Below are 16,681 nucleotides of genomic sequence, written 5' to 3' on the forward strand. Positions count from 1 at the left end.
TGTTGTTTTCTCTGTTAGAATATTAGCTCCTTTACAGCAGTGACTGTCAAATTTTGTGATGGTATACTCACCTTTTATTTAGCATAGTGCCTGACATACAGGTGATGAGGAAATGCTTAAGAGCCTACTATATGTCAGATACAGAGATACAAAGATAAAAACTAAAGTCCTTGCCTTCAGGGAGCCTGTGTTTTCAGAAGCAAAATCCTTAGTCTTTCTATCATCCTTGCTAGAATCCTTTTAGCTAACTGTTCTAGAGAATTGCTATAATGCCCAGTGTTGGCACTTAAATGTTTTTTGAATTGGTCAACTCAGAAATAGTTCCTCTTCTCACTTTATAGCACTGCTGCAAGCCTGAAGACTCATTTGATAACTGAAAGACACTCGACTTTTCTCTTTCAACCCACCTACTTTTCCAATCACACATATATCCTTGAAGTTTTATACTTCTTACCCAAAAGTTATCTGTAATATGCCAGACCTACTTAGATCAAGAATGCTTTTCTGCTTTCCCTTTGGGTAACCTGCAATTCTGATACTTCTGTCAATCCGTTGGTATTTGGGCAAAAACCTCATAATGAACATTGAGTTAAATTAATAATTACATATAATCTGAAAACTACATTTTCTTCTAGCCCCTTGAAGAAGCAGGAGTTGCACAGATCTGAGGGTCATTTTATATTTTCTCTCCCACTTGTTAACCATAGCCAGAGGATTTATTATTTGGGTCTACACAGATGGTAATGAGTCTCTTCCTCTGTACTTAGCTAGAATGGTCCTCTGATAGCAGTTATTACTTGCTTCTGGTACCATAATTAAAGCCTTTCCATCTTATTAAAACCAGCTCGTTTGTACACTACTGGTACAGTCACTGAGAACTTAGTTTTGATTATTTTAATTATTTTTTAAATTCAGAAAGTACTCAATGAAAGTTAGTGAGAAAAGAGAAGACGACTCCATGTTGAACAAAGAGCTGAATTAGCAAAATGACCTTATTAGCAGTATCAGCTAGAAATTGTTTATGAAGCAAAACATACTGGGAACCATTCTTCTCTGTTCCTTGATATGCTGCCAAGCCCCACAGAATGTTTTAGTTATTGTACATATTTTTTTTATTGGCAGAGTAATTCATACAGACAGCAATAAGTGTATGTAGGCTCTGCATAATTAGAACAATAGAGCAATGTGACTAATGTCTCTGCTTGTTAGCAAGTAAAATCTGTTTGGCTTGTGATAGTTCTTGGTCTGGTTTCCTGTCACAAAGAACATGATATTTTGTATTATAATAATAAGTATGCTGAGACATAGAAAGGTATTTTACACATAGAAAATCAAGACAAGGAAGGAAGCACAATTGTATGTAATGGTGGTGTCTGTCTAATTCAGGAGTGCTCTCTGGACAGCATTCTTATGGCAAACTTTTTAGAATATTCTAAATTTACATGGCACATAGTAAAAACTTGTATTAAATAAATAAGGGAAATTTAACCATTTTCTTTCTCTTAGCTATCAACTGAACTGCCTCCATTTAGGATGCCTATTTCTGGAAAGCTAAAAAGTGGACTGATAAGACTGGATATAGTACAAAAAAGAGTAACTATAAAATAAAATTAAGGATAGCAACAGGACAGAGGCTACCTAAAGGTAATAGATATTGCCTGGCACCTGTGATGAGGTGACTACCATATTTAGGCAATGGATTTGGGTTAAGATTCGATCAAGCAAACAAGCTCATAGCATACAAAGAGGTAAAATTTCTGTTTTAGAAAGTTAAGAAGAAAAATAATAAAAATAAGACATAAATTTTCACGTGTTGATGCTAACTATGAATGCATGAAAGAAATGAAGATTCTCTTAAGAGTTCAGAAGAAAAAGGAAACAGTATATTTATGCTGAATACTGAATTATTTTCCCTTTCTTGTTAGTGCCAATTTCCAATTAACGTTTTGACTACTCTAGATACAGCCTTTGTTTTTCATTTCAGCTATTGTAGTTCCTTGTGACAAAAGGACAGATGGAAAACTTATCTAAAATATTTTGAGTTTTAGAATGAGGAGATATAAGAATTCCTATAGTAAGATGGGCATCATCAAATGATAGGTCAAGAAAAATGAGAATATGCTTTTGTAGAATAATAAACTATATTCTATCATAATAGAGTATATTCTATCTTAGAGTATAGAAAGTTTCATTTTTTAGTAAACCCTGTTTACTTTCAAGGAAAAATATAAAATATCACAGTATTTAAGAGTCTCAAGGAAGCTCAGTAGCCATCTAGTTCAACCCATACTCAAAGGAAGCCTCATTATATCTGACAAGTGGTCAGTCATCCAGCCTCTACTTAATGACTTTTAAGAAGGGGAAACCCACCACCTCTGGAAGCAGTCCTTTCCATTTTTGGACAGCTCTGGTTATTCCCTTTAAGGACAAACAAAACAATCCTTTCTCACATGACAAGCCTTCAAATACTTGAACTATCACATCCCTCTTGAATCTGTATTATTTTTTCCCCAAGATAAACATGCCCAGTTCCTTCAACCCAATTTTTTTGTCAAAAACTTTTGTAAATGCCCTTCCTGATTATTCTCCTTGGAGCACTCTCCATCTTTTCCATGTTCTTCTTAAATTGTGAACTGAACACAATATTGCAGTTGAGGTCTGAATTAGTTCCTGGAGAATATATTCCTCCAAAAGCAGTCCAAGTTTTGGCTGCTATGTCACACTTCTGCCTCAAATTTAGGTTGTAGTCTGCTAAACCCTTGGGTCCTTTTCAGAACAATTGCTGCCTATCTCTGCTTCCCCCATCTTATAGTTGTAAAGTTAACATTTTGTACCTAAAGTGCAAGACTTTACATTTATCCTGATTGAATTTCATGTTTTGTGACTTCTGCAAATTTGATGAATTTATGTCTTTAAGTCATTGATAAAAATGTTAATGAGCAGTGAAGCAAGTACATACCACTGGAGTACTCACCTGGAGATCTGCCACGTTGACATAGAACCATTGGAAACTACTCTTTGAGTTTGGAAATCCACTTAAATATTCACCTGATTATTATATAATCCCTATCTCTCTATCTTTTCCACAAGAATAGTATGAGATTTTGCTAAACTCTAGGTAAACTACTACTATAGCATTACCCTTATTGCAATTTTAGACATTAAAAAAAAATCTTAGTTTGGCTAGGAAAACCTTGATATCTAATGAACTACTATGTAGTACAGAGCCTTAGCTTTTTAAATTGTGGGCCAAACTTTTAGAAAGCTTTTCTATTTTTCCTAAATTCTAATTCCTATATACCATCTACATTCCCTATTTTAAAATGAACATATACAGATTTTATATTTTCATGTTTTTCTTGAAGTGGACAGTTTTATACATGATTTGTTTGAATATTTCTCAAAATAATCTTGAAAAAGGCATGTCAGATTATGTACGGCGTTCTATTCAAATTATATCATCTTTGGGTGCCTTAGAAGATTACTCTAAAGTCTATTGGCAATTTTTAATTTTCCTATATCTTATATCTAGGACAGTGTACAAAATACATATAGAAGGGTAACAGTGGCATTGGGAAGGACCTCAGAAGTCAGTGTCCAATGAAAATGAAGCCTAGAGAGGCTGTGGGACTTATCAGGGTGACACATAAAGTACCAGAACTGAGATCCAAACCCAGCTTGTTTCACTTCAGATTCATTTTGCTTTTCACTGAAGATTATATAGACTTAAAAAATGGTCCAAATCATACTTGATGTGTAAAAACCTATTTTCTGGATATAAATTTCTAAAACTTTGGATGTGCATTAATACAGGCTGTTAGGGTGCTTAATTTAAAAGTTATTTCAATATACAAGTGTAAACTACATTTAAAAAAAGCAATTTCATTTCCAAAAGCTGAGCTCTAGGGCAGGAGTTCTGGAGTCTGTGAACTTGTTCATAAAAAATTTTTTGATAACTATTTCATTGTCATTGATTCCCTTTGTAATCCTATATATTTTATTCTATACATTTGAAAACCTTATTCTGAGAAGGGATCAATATTACACCAGAATGGCAAAGGAGTCTGTGATACAAAAAAGGTCAAGAATCCCTGCTCTAGGGGCAGCTAGGTGGGCACAGTAAATAGAGCACTGGCCCTGGAGTCAGGAGGACCTGAGTTCAAATCTGGATTCAGACACTTAACACAAAAACTAGCAGTGTGACCTTGGGCAAGTCACTTAACCCCAATTACCCCTATGAAAAGAAAAAAAAAAAAAGAATCCATGCTCTAAGGTATCCAATATGTCAATAAACTAGCCACTGCTTATTCTTCGCTACAGTTATCCCTTCCACATTGGGACTTTCTCCATCATGGTTTCGATATATTGTGGGCTGGCTTAAGAAATTAAATGGGAATTTCTTGGGGGAGTTTTGCAGCAGCTACAGATGACACATGAAAGTCAGCAGATAACAGAAAAGTTTAGAAACTCATAAGTGCATAAAATATATGTACTGTATTGTCTAATATCAACATATTTTATATTTTAATACCATAATGATTCAGACTTCTTCCTGGTACAAAGGGAAGGCCAAAAATTTTTATGCAGATTTTCCAGATCACAGCAGCACCTGCTACTAACCCTCATGATGTGGAAAGGATAAATGTACTGTTAAAAAAAAAAAACCTGAATATAAGTAAAGGGAAAGTTGATTACTCTTTTTATAAAATTTGGCTTCAATTTTTACATTCATTTGGAATCAGCTATTGGTCTGAGCAGGCATGCCCTGAATTGGCTATGTGGTAACCTACAAGTAAAAAGCAAGGAGACTGATATTGATTATGTTAAAAAAAAAAAAAGGAATTTATCTGTTTTAGGAGACCCATCAGAACTGTAAATGGAAATTTCTATTTTTATGATTTCTTATTACTACTCTTCTGTGTAAAAGTTTTTCGAGGATCATAGATCTTGAGATGGGACTTCAGAGGTCAACTCCTTTCATTTTATAGATGAAGAAGCTGAGGCCCAGGAAGGTAACGTCCTTTGCTCAATGTTACATGAGATCTGAATCAGAAGAAGGATTTCCGACTCCAGGGCTATTTTTTCCACTAATAGAATACTGCTTCTCTCTGTGGCAGTCTTAAATATATCTTAGAGTACAAAAATGTCCCTCTTCTATTTTTAAAGATAATTGTAAACAACAACAACAAAAAAACCGGGAATGACATGGGCTGCTGCTAAAATTAAATATTAACTGGAAAAGTCAAACTAATTTTAATACAAATTATTAGAATTATATTTACGTTATATGCAAATATGAACAAGAGAGGACATTCTGGAACTTTTGAAATCTTGATCAGTGTATAAATAACATCTCTGATTTTTTTTCACATTATCACTGGGAAGAAGAACTGGATGATTGTGGAACAGAGTCTCCCATTACAATACTGCTTCTGTCACTTAGAGTTTTGATGACATTTGTAGCTGGAGCCTGAAGCACTTTTCGTGAAAGCCTCATTCTCCCATCAGCAGGATCACGTCCAAAGTATTTCACCTGTTATAGATGAGGACAGAGATTTGCTCTTTAATTAAAAACAATATTTTCAAATCAAGCAAGTTAAAATTTAAGATGCCTTAGATGAACATGGCTTTCTAGAGACAGTGACTTAGGTGTTATGTAAATGAGTAATTTAATTTCATTATGTTCTATTTCTAGATTAGAACTTTTCCTTACTGTTGTCTTCTCTACTAAAGATATAGAAAAGTTCTTATTTGTTCCTGTCAAATGGTTCAATATCAGAAATAGAGATGGGTTTTATGAATGAAAATGACACTAAAGAAGATGCATTCCTGATAAATCTGCTTTGTGAATATACCCTGGGGACCATGGGGCCTTTCCATTTGACTTCAAGATGAAATCACCCCTTTATGTTTTCTGTGAACAACTTAAGATGGATTGTCTAGCTTTTCTATTTTTAACCTCATTATGTAGTATAAATGTTCTACATATAGGAAATATTCATTGAATGTTTCTTTACTGATTCATTCATTTTCTACCTTCTCCCAGACTCCAAATCTAGTCATTATTTTGGGATATAGTCTGATTTAACTATATTATGCCATTTCAGACTCCTCAGGTTTTCTACTTCAGTGGAATGACATAAGGCTTTATCAAGGAAGTCTTCTCCATTTTAGAGAAATGGTTTTCTAGCCTTTGTCCTGGCTTTACTTTCCTTTTACTCAATTTCCTTTATTATCATGGAAGGAGTAACAGGGAAATACTGTCTCAGGTGTCCTATTTCTTTGAGGTTTGGTAGGTAAATTGTGTGGCAAGGATGTATTTACTCAAAGCATGATGAAAAAAACACAACTATAGACTTGAACATGTCAAGTCTTTGTCAAAAGACTTCCAATGGTTTCCCTTTGCTTACAGAATAAAATCCAAATAACGTATCATTTCAGAACTTTCATCATTTGACCCATTAGTCTCCTACTGAACACGTCAAAGCATATTACTTATTGCCCCCTGAATGTTTTGTGCTTTAAAAGTTCTTCCAAGCTTCTGCTCACACCACTCCCCTTGTTAACTTTTATATGTCTGTAAAGGTCTGGCTCAATTCTTCTGTTCCATGAAACTTTTTTAGTTCATTCAAGCCTGAAAGTGAAATCTTCCCTCCCTAAATGCATAATACTCATTGGGTAATTAATTATGAACTGCCTTATGCCATCTTCTTTCTGTTATTAACTCTCATATTGTTTAATTTTTAAAGTGTTAATGTTTTATTTCTCCTATTGGATTATAAATTCCATGCAGGCAGGGACTGTATATCTTTTATTTGTTTGTATGCACTTGAATACCTTGCACATAATAGGCCATTAATAAATGTCTGCTGAATTGACTTTATTTGATTTAAATACAGGCTGTTCACATAAATACAACGAGGATGAGCACATATACTGTTACATATAATAGATATATAATTTAAAGAAAAATCTGCAGGAACATTACATATACATAATATCCTTATTTGTCCCTTATCTTTAATGTTTTTTTTTTCCTTTTTAGTTATACTTTCCTGAAAGTAAGAGATGTTATACATACAAGTTATAATTTCAGGACTAGAATGTCAATATACATACCTGAATTTCTTGACCAACTTCTAATCCCAAGGCACTTGGATGTTTAACCTGAAAAAGAAGTCTTTGTGTGTTTAACTGTCAATATAGAGCTGAACTGAAGTTTAAATGGAAGAATTTTTGTCTCAACTTAGTGAAAATAAAAACAGGGTTGTTCTGGCACCTGGGTTTGACATCTGTTTTACTTAAAAGGATACGTGGGATCATATCAATAATATGGATATGCATAAGCCATGTCCTAGGAACTTAAGTATGTTTTCCATTAGTAGCGCTTCTGCCTTATTTTATGTACATTTTCCAGGCCTATTCAGACAAAGTGTATGAATGATTCTTATCAACCTAGTTAGAAAATTTTAAAAGAAATAGCCCTAGATTTTATATGGTGCCCATCATCCCCCCCCCTTTTTTACCTTTCTTTGATCAAGTTGGGAGTTATGAAGGAGTACTGCAGTCATATTTGGATAAAGTTTTATCATTACTCCTGCCTCTCTGCAAAAAAAAAAGCTGATTACAATATTGCTTTTTTGTCTGTTGACTGAAAATGAAATTGGGGCTTTCCAAGGGACAATTCTAATATTAAAAAAAAGCTTTTCATAGCATAATTTCTTGGTATTATGTCTTCAAAAACTTTGTTTTTATGTGAAAGTTTTTTAAAGGACTTTGGAACTTGCCATTATCCTTTTGTGAAGCAAAGAAAAGAGGGAATGGATCCCATAGGAAAAGCACAGAGCATCAATGAAGGCTTTCAAAAATATTCCTCATTTTTTTTTCTGTGTACCTTTACAATGATATGTATTTTTTGGAAAAAAAAAATCTGAATATAAGAAAATTATTTCAAGGGGGCAGCTAGGTGTCGCAGTGAATACAGCACCGGCCCTGGAGTCAGGAGGACCTGAGTTCAAATCCGACCTCAGACATTTAACACAAAAACTAGCTGTGTGACCTTGGGCAAATCAGTTAACCCCAACTGCCCTCCAAAAATCAAAGAACAAACAAACAAACAAAATTATTTCAAGAAGTTGACCTTATTTATAAAATTAATCTCTTTATAATTAATATTTTGAAGTTGTATAGGATTATGGAACATCACATTAGAAAAAAATTCCACTTCTTTTCTCCATTCATCCTTTTACATTTAAAAAAAAAGGTAAGAACAATCTTAACTCATTTGGAGAATGAAGTATTAAAGAAGGATCTTTTATCACTCATTTAAAATATTTTTAAGTAAATAAAATATTGACATTACTATAACTGTGGTGGGAGATTTCAGTGTCTCTCAGTTTTGGATATGAAAGATAAACAAATGGGAAAATATAAAACTAAACAAATTAGAGCTAAAAGATTTATTGTGTCTTCTACATAACATATTTCTCAGTATTGCAATGAGATTGTTTTACAACAAATAACCATTCTGATGGGCAAAGAAAATACATAAAATGGTTCTGGCAAGTTGGGGGAAGGGCAGTCCTAAGGTAGAGTTTAAGTTTTGGGTAGAAAACAGGACCACAGTGAGGAAGTGGCTTGGATAGCATCAAGGCCTGGGCCCCAGCAAGATGAGAATATCTACCTATGAAAGCTTGAGGGAGTTCAAGTTTTGATGGTTTAGATTACTGTCAATCAATTGAAATTGCTTTTTCCAAAGATAAAAATGATATCCCGACAAATCTAATGGCCTTAATCCTTATCCATGTTGACCCCTCTGCAGCCTCTGTCACAATACATTAACTTCTTTGCCTTGATATACTTATCCTTTCTGTTTTTGACACTGCTTTCTCCTGATTCTCCTCCTGACTTCTGTCTCCTTTATTGGTTCTTCATCCAAGTTATGCAGGCCAACTATGAGCATTCCCCAAGGTTCTCTTCTGTATCCTCTTCTCCCTCTATTTTTCTTGGTGATCTTATCAGATCCCATGGATTCAATTGTCTTTATGCATACAATTGGCAGATATACTTGTCCAGCCCTAATCTCTCTCTTGATTTCAGATCTCAGCTACTTATTGGACATCTTGAACTAGGTAGCTTATAAGACAGCTCAAATTCAACATGTACAAAAGTGCACTCAGTATCTTTTCCACCTAACTCTTCCCTTTTACTCAGGCTCAAAAGCTAGGTGTCATCCTTGACTCCTTCCTTACTTTCTCTCTCTCATCCCTCATATCCAATCATTTGCCAAGTCTTGTTGATTCTACCTTCATAACATTTCTCTTACGTGCCCTCTTCTCTCCTCTGGCACTGCCACCATCTTGGTGCAGGCCTTCATCACCTCATACTTGCACGTGCAGCAGCCTGCTGGTTGGTCTCCTTGCCTCAAGTCCCTCCCTGCCTCAGTTCATCCTCTACTCAGCTGTCAAACTTCCTAAAGTTCTGACCATGTCAACTGGTCCCTTCTCCCCACCGCATTCCCTCAACCTAACTCAATAAAATGTGGCTCCATATTACCTCCAGTATAAAATACAAATCCTCTGCTTGGCATTCAAAATCCTTCATAACCTGTCCCCCTCCTAACCTTTCACTTTGCCCGCTCTGAGAACTCTGTGATCTAGCAACAATGGACTCCTTGTTGCACACAACACTGTCTACAGACTTAGAATCTTTTACGTGACTTTACTCTATATTTGGCATTCTTTTCCTCTTGTTTTTGACTTCTGCATCCCCTCAAGTCCTAGCTAAAAGCAATCATCTACAGGAAGGCTTTCCCTGTCATCCTTAATGTTAGTGCCTTCTCTCGTGATCATGCCCAGTTTTGCTGCATTAGACTGCGGGCTTCTTGAGAACAGGGACGCTTTTTTTTCCTTTCTTTGTATCCTCAGTGCCTGGCACACAGTCATAAATACCTGTTGACTTGACTACTAATAATGTCATTAAGTACTGCATTGAAAGCAAGTCCATAAATTATAATTAAACATTTTTGAAAACAAGGAGTTGAAGTCAAAGGTCAAAATAGAATTGGATATATTAACACCCTATAGGGAACGCTGCCATTCCTTGTACTCCTTTCTGCCTAAGACTTCATGGAAATATTTAGAGAACTATAGAAATTCATGCTAAGAGAGTATCCTGACTCTTTTGGGAAGACTAACATTTAATTCTTTTCTTAAATTATGAGTTTTATATACGAAAGGGACTTAGAAATCAAGTCATCCAACTCCCTATTTTACAAACAAATACACTGGCTTAGAAACAGAATAAGCAGCCTAGCCTGAGGTCATAACACACTAGCATGAGACAGAGCCGAGACTTTAACTCAAGGTTTCTGGATTCCCCATTCCATTCTACTTTCTAGTGTATTCTAGTCTTTCTAAGAACATTCTAGTTCTTTCTACTACTACATGACAGCCGCTTTTACCAAGAATCAGAGTTTCCTAAAGTTTTCTCCATTAATTTTACTTGGCTGAGTATAAGGAACAAACCTGCAACATATATGGAAGCAGAGAAGAGCAAATAAACAACGTACGCTAAAAAAATACACAAGAGACTTCTGATGTTGTCAGCATGTGGAATTTTCTCCACAAAAATAGATCACAAAATGTTACTGAATAGCTTTAAGTCGTGTGAACTGCCTGATGTATGAACAAGTTAAGTGACTTGTCCAGAGTCGTACAAATACTAAGTACCTGAGGAAGGATTTGAACAGATCTTCCTGATTCTAAGCACAGTGCTCTATGGTCTCATGCTACTCGTGCACACACAGATATGTACATCTGTGTACATATACACATATATCTAATATATGCAGAATATCATGGATTAAATTAAAATTTTTTTTGCTTTTTTTGGAGGGCAATTGGGATTAAGTGACTTGCCCAAAGTCACATGGCTAGTAAGTGTGTTAAGTGTCTGAGGCCAGATTTGAACTCCAGTCCTCCTGACTTCAGGGCCAGTGCTCTATTCAGTGCGCCTCCTAGCCACCCCCCAAATTAAAGTAATTTAAAAACCACCATTTTGCATGTTATTAGAGTGACTTACCTAATTTCAGTTATTGTGGCAGTATAAACTGCTCCAAATTCTAACTGATGCTCTTGCTGCAAAAATAAACCATAAAGATTAGATTCACAAAGTAAACAAATATATACAAAGTAAATAATAAAAGATGTAGTCTTACATCATCTTTGCAGATTTCAGTAATGAATTCTCTTGCTTCATTCATAGCACTAGGTGTTGGTGCAAATACTGAAAATGTCTCTTCGTCCACTTGACTAACAGTTACCCCTTTCGTAAGAAAATGAAAAATGTAACACTTTATTTTAAAATAACATTGAGTTTTTTCTTAAAAAAGCGTAATTTAATTATTTATGCCAGTAAGTGCCAGTCTGCTAAACAGAGGAGGGTAGCAGGAATCCAAATGAAGTCAGGCATAGTTGGAGCTGTACTGTAAAGTATATTAGGTGATAGAAAAGGAAGCAGGTGGGTAGCAAGTGATAGTTGTTATCAATCAGTAACAATCAATAAGCACTTACTAAATACTATTTTTAAACCTTTAATTTCATCCTCTTATTGAATGATTAAATAACTTCTACCTTTTCCTTTTGTTTCTCTCTCCCTCTTACCCACAAAGTGGCAAATAGTTTGGAGAGGGGAGATGATCAGGTTTAGTCCTTAAAGTTCTCATTTCAGTAGCTCTTTTCCTCAAATTCTTTCCATACTCATATACAGGTTAAAGGAATCTCAGGTAGGTGGCAAATTGTAATATAGTAAATATAATAATAATAATAATATATAATATAATCTTATAGATCAAAATTTTAAGTATATTATTTACATGTATACTAAAATATACTCTTGGCAATTGGATAACTTAAAATTATCTTTAAGTGGCGGGGGGAAAGCAAATTTAATGTCACAGTGAAAATAGCAGTAATATTTACTAGTAAAAGAAGAACTCCATGGTGGTAAGATAATCATATCAGTTGTTAATATTTATCCCTACCCCAACCAAAACCTAAAACACCCAAAGGACTGTCCACTAAATTGAAGGGTAGAAGCTCAACATCTTTGGAAACAGTCCTGAAGCCTATTATGGATGATCCAAAATTTATTACTTTGGAATACTTCACTATTATAATGAAAAACATACAGCCAAGAAAACTATTTCATATGCCACTTCTGTATTCTTTCATTTTCAAAACAGAACAGAGATATAAAGAATGAAATTATGCTCCAATAACATTTAAAACAAAAAACAAATATCTCACCTGTTTTGGCCTGAAGTTTTTTTAAGTTATATCCACCCGGTCCAACAAACTTTGTTCTTTTTGATAAAGGTACCTGAACTGTTTCTAAAATGCAGAGCAAATACAAAATATAAATATTCTAAAGACATTGAAAACTAAAGGACATCTAAGTCATTTGGGTTATATTTCATTTTATGGCAAAGATAGGTAAAAAAAAATTTACATTAAAAGACAGAAAAATGTTTTATTCATTGTTTAAGAAACAGGTTGGTGTTTTCCTGAACTATTTTTTTTTTATTTTTTTGGAGGGGGGAAGGTAGGGCAATTGGGGTTAAGTGATGTGCCCCAGGTCACATGGCTAATTTTGTGTTGTGTCTGAGGCTGAATTTGAACTCAGGTCCTCCTGACTCCAGGGACAGTGTTTTATTCACTGCACCACCTAGCCGCCTCCAACAAATTACTTCTTAGGGCTTATATTTTAAAGTCATAGAACTGGAAAGATTCTAATCTACTTTAGTGGAAATAGTTCTAATACAGAGATTATGCGAAAGAATTCACTCAATCTTTGTATATTCATGTAAAAATTTTTCTTAAAATTCAAGGATACCACCAAATTTTATATTACCTAAAATAAAGTGAAAATATTTTCATTAAAAATCTTTTTCAATCTTTTAATTCAGTGAAGTTTGGTATAATGGTAAAAATATTTTCAAAGTAAAAATTATTCAGAATGTTCAACATGCTAATATTAACAGTAAAAGATGAAATTAATATAATCTTCCTATATTACCTACAACTGGTCCATTTTCCTTTCTACTTTCTCGAGGTTTTGAGATTGTTTTGTTCATAATCTGTAATATTTCTCTCTTTGCCGCTAAAGAGAAAAAAATAAAATGATATTATTGCAAAAATGAATACAACTTCCCACTGTTACATTATTATGTACAGGATAAAGTCCAAATTACTCATCTCTCTCACAATTTGGCCTCTACCTATTTCTTTAATATGTAACATAATACAGTTGTCATCCTGCTGTGAAGCCAGTATAACCTGGATTCAAGTCCTATTTCTAACACAAACTGGCTGTGTGACACCAAGTCACTTAACATCACAGTGTTTTACTAAGCAACTCACTTAAGTTGCTGAAAAGGTGCTTACACACACTGGTAGTTTCCTCATATGGGGGTTCCCAATAATCAATGAAATTACAGAAATTAGTCCTCATCCCTATCCCCTTTTTCTTAAGTTAAACATTTTTAAACTAATTTTTTATTTTTTTCACTCAGAAAAAAATCACATCTTCTCCCTCCCACTTCCTCTTCTTTTATATAGAGGAAGGAAAAAAACAAAAAGCCAGTTACATTTATAGTCAGGGAAACCAAATTTCCATAATGGCAAACTAAAAAAAGGTTCATTCTGCTATAAATATATTTGTACATTCTTAGAGTTTGTTTTACTTAGGAATAATATCTCCTTTAATGTACTTTCTCTTTATTCCCCCTTCTCCCTTCTATTTCCTTGTTAACATATATTTATTTCTATGTACAATTCTGTGTGTGTATGAGCGCATATATGTTCTTCTCTTTGACCAATTCAGATGAGATTGAGGTTCAAGTGTTAGGCTACTTCTTCCTCCTTGTTTCTCTAGACTTCTGCATGAGCTCCCAGATGATGAGTTAATTTCCCCTAACTTTCCTTTCCCTTACCTCCTTCCCCTCTTTCCATTCTTCTTTTAAAATCTTTAAAACATAACAAAAACACTCCTAGGCTTTCTGTTTAATCAGACTTTCTCTATGACTCCTTATGATGACAGGATTCAAAGGGGACACATGTATCATCTCCCCAAAGCAGAATGTAGCTTATGCTTGTTTATTCCTTTATTATTGTTCATTTGTGTTTACCTTTGTATATTTCTCTTAACTCTTGTGTTTGAACTTCAGAGTGTCTATGCAGCTGTCTTTTCATCAGGAAAGCTTAGGAGTCCTCTATTTCACTAAAGGTCTATTTTTCTCCTGTAGGATTATAATCAAGAAATAATTTTATTCTTGGTTGAAAGCATATAGCGGTTGCCTTCTGGAATACTGTGTTCCAAGCTCTTCACTTCTTTATAGTTATAGCTGCCAAAACATGTGTGATCCTGGCTATCGCTCCTCATTCTCTGAATTCTTTCTTTCTGGTTGCATGGAGTAATTTTTCTTTGACTTGGAAATCTCTGCATTTTGACTATGATGATGTTGAGAGTTATTTTTTTTCCCCAGGAGGTGACTGGTAGAGTCTTCTATTTCTGTTTTGCCCTCTAGTTCTAAGACCTCTGGGCAGTTTTTTTTTTGACAATTTCTTGAAATATGATGGGTAGGCTCTTGTTTTGGTCATGGCTTTCAAGTAGACCAATAATCAATCTAAAATGATCTCTCTTCAAATCTATTTTCCAAGTCAGTTGTTTTTATTATGAGATACTTTATTTTTTTTCTCAGTCTTCTGACTTTTTTTTTGTCTCATGAGCCATTAGCTTTTGGTCCATTGTAATTTTCAAGGAGTTTGTTGCTTAGGCAAGGTATTGTACCTCTTCAACCAAGCTGTTAATTACCTTTTCTTTTTTAAAATTTATTTATTTACTTTTAGTTTCCAACATTCAGTTTCACAATCCCTTGAATTTCAAATTTTCTCTCCTTCCTTCCCTCCCACCCCCACCATGGCAGCATACAATCCAATATAGGATTTACAAATACCTTCATATTAAACAGTAGTCAGGTTGTAAAGAAGGATTATATCCAATGGAATGAACAATGGGGAAGAGGAAACAAAACAAAAAAGAAGAAAGAGCAGGTAGTTTGCTTCAATCTGCATTCAAACTCTCTTCTTTCTAGTTCTTTCTCTGAATGTAGACATCTCTCTCTATCAGGAGTCTTTTGGAGTTATCTTATAACCCTGCATTGCTGAGAAGAGTCCAGTCTATCAAAGTTGGTCATCACACATAAGTTGTATCTGTAATTGTGTATAAATTTATCCTGGTTCTGCTCTTCTCACTCAACATCAGTTTATTTAAGTCTCTCCAGGTTATTATGAAGTCCATCTGCTCCTCATTTCTTATAGCACAATAGTATTCCATTGCATTCATATACCACAACTTGTTCAGCCATTCCCCAATTGATGGGCATCCCCTTGATTTCCAATTCTTTGCCACCACAAAGAGCTGCTATAAATATTTTTGTACATATGGGTCCTCCCACTTCTATGATCTCTTTGGGATACAACCCTAGAAGTGGTTTTGCTGAGTCAAAAGGTATGCACTTATTTATAGCCCTTTGGGCATAGTTCTAGATTGCTCTCCAGTGTTAATTACCTTTTCAATTCTTTTTTTTTAATAGCTCTAGTTTCTTTTATGACATTTTCTTCTAGAACTCTCATTTCATTTATAAAAATATACTTTCTGAACTCCTGCTTCATTTCTCCCAAGAAATCTACTTGAAATCTGTACTCAAGCTAAATTTTCCACCGACGCTTTGCTTGCAGATATTTTGGAGTCATACTCTTCTGGGTTTGTTGCTTTTTATGGTGATATTCATGTTTACTTGCTTATTCTTCCAGCCTACTTTCTGACTGATTTGTTAGGGTCAGGCACTGGGCATTTCTGGAGGAAAGGTCTGGGGTAGTCCTGTTGCTTCTTTTCTTGGGATATTGAGTACTGTGTTATCCCTGGATCTAAGGGATAGCTCAGGTCAGAGATCTGCCAGCTTCCAGGGCTTCTAGAATGGTCTGGTCCAGGGCAAAGTGTGATGATTGGCCTCCTGATCTGAGTTTTGGAAGGTCCTGACCTGGCGTGGGGTCTGAGGAACAGGTCTGTGGGCTTGCCCCATTTGGAGTTTTAGTAAACTACTGCTGGACTATCACTGTCAGCCAGCTAGAAAGCTCTGATGGTTCTGAGTGAAGAACAGGCTTCCTTATAGTCTGGGATTCCTGCTCTGGTTATTCTTCTATGGGTTTCATCAGACTGATATAGAAGCTGGAAATGAGACCCTGCTCCACGCTTGGGGTTAGAACCTCAGGGCTCCTGCTTGCCTCTGAATTTATTCCTTGCTTGATACACAGCCTAAGGTCCATGACTGCTCCTCACCTGGAATGCCCCCTTAGGTTGCACAATCTGCCCTGGATCTATGACCTAAAACTGCATAGTGAGTGATAATATTGCTTCCAGCACCCTACACAAGTTTAGAACCCTTTATGCTGGATCTGGGACCTTTCCTTGTCCCAGGACACAGATTTTTCCTGAACTGGAATTCTTTGTGTTTTCTGGCCAGAAACCTCCTCAGTGTCCATAGATTTCATTGTCTGCCTTAAAATACTTTAGACTGAAAAAATGACTCATGATTTCTTTGTCAATTTCCTGATGGGGA

General features: G+C 35.1%; 1 protein-coding gene across 2 annotated transcripts in view; it reads right to left on the reverse strand.

Annotated features, from left to right (window-relative positions):
- Positions 1-4,475: 4,475 nt before the first annotated feature.
- The window catches only part of PNPT1 (polyribonucleotide nucleotidyltransferase 1), a 49,337-nt gene continuing 37,131 nt past the window's right edge, over positions 4,476-16,681 (reverse strand). For both annotated transcript variants that reach the window (XM_069071755.1, XM_069071756.1), the window contains exons 22-28: positions 13,078-13,161; positions 12,309-12,392; positions 11,219-11,325; positions 11,083-11,138; positions 7,527-7,605; positions 7,120-7,167; positions 4,476-5,533 (exon numbers count right to left, since the gene is read on the reverse strand). In XM_069071755.1, coding sequence (XP_068927856.1) covers positions 5,375-5,533; positions 7,120-7,167; positions 7,527-7,605; positions 11,083-11,138; positions 11,219-11,325; positions 12,309-12,392; positions 13,078-13,161 — 617 coding nt within the window. In that variant the 3' untranslated portion in view covers positions 4,476-5,374. The remainder of the gene's footprint in view (positions 5,534-7,119; positions 7,168-7,526; positions 7,606-11,082; positions 11,139-11,218; positions 11,326-12,308; positions 12,393-13,077; positions 13,162-16,681) is intronic.

This window comes from Petaurus breviceps, unplaced genomic scaffold (genome assembly GCF_028583685.1).
Source record: "Petaurus breviceps papuanus isolate PSGF00001 unplaced genomic scaffold, PetGlider_PUasm1.0 90842, whole genome shotgun sequence".
Lineage (NCBI taxonomy): Eukaryota > Metazoa > Chordata > Mammalia > Diprotodontia > Petauridae > Petaurus > Petaurus breviceps.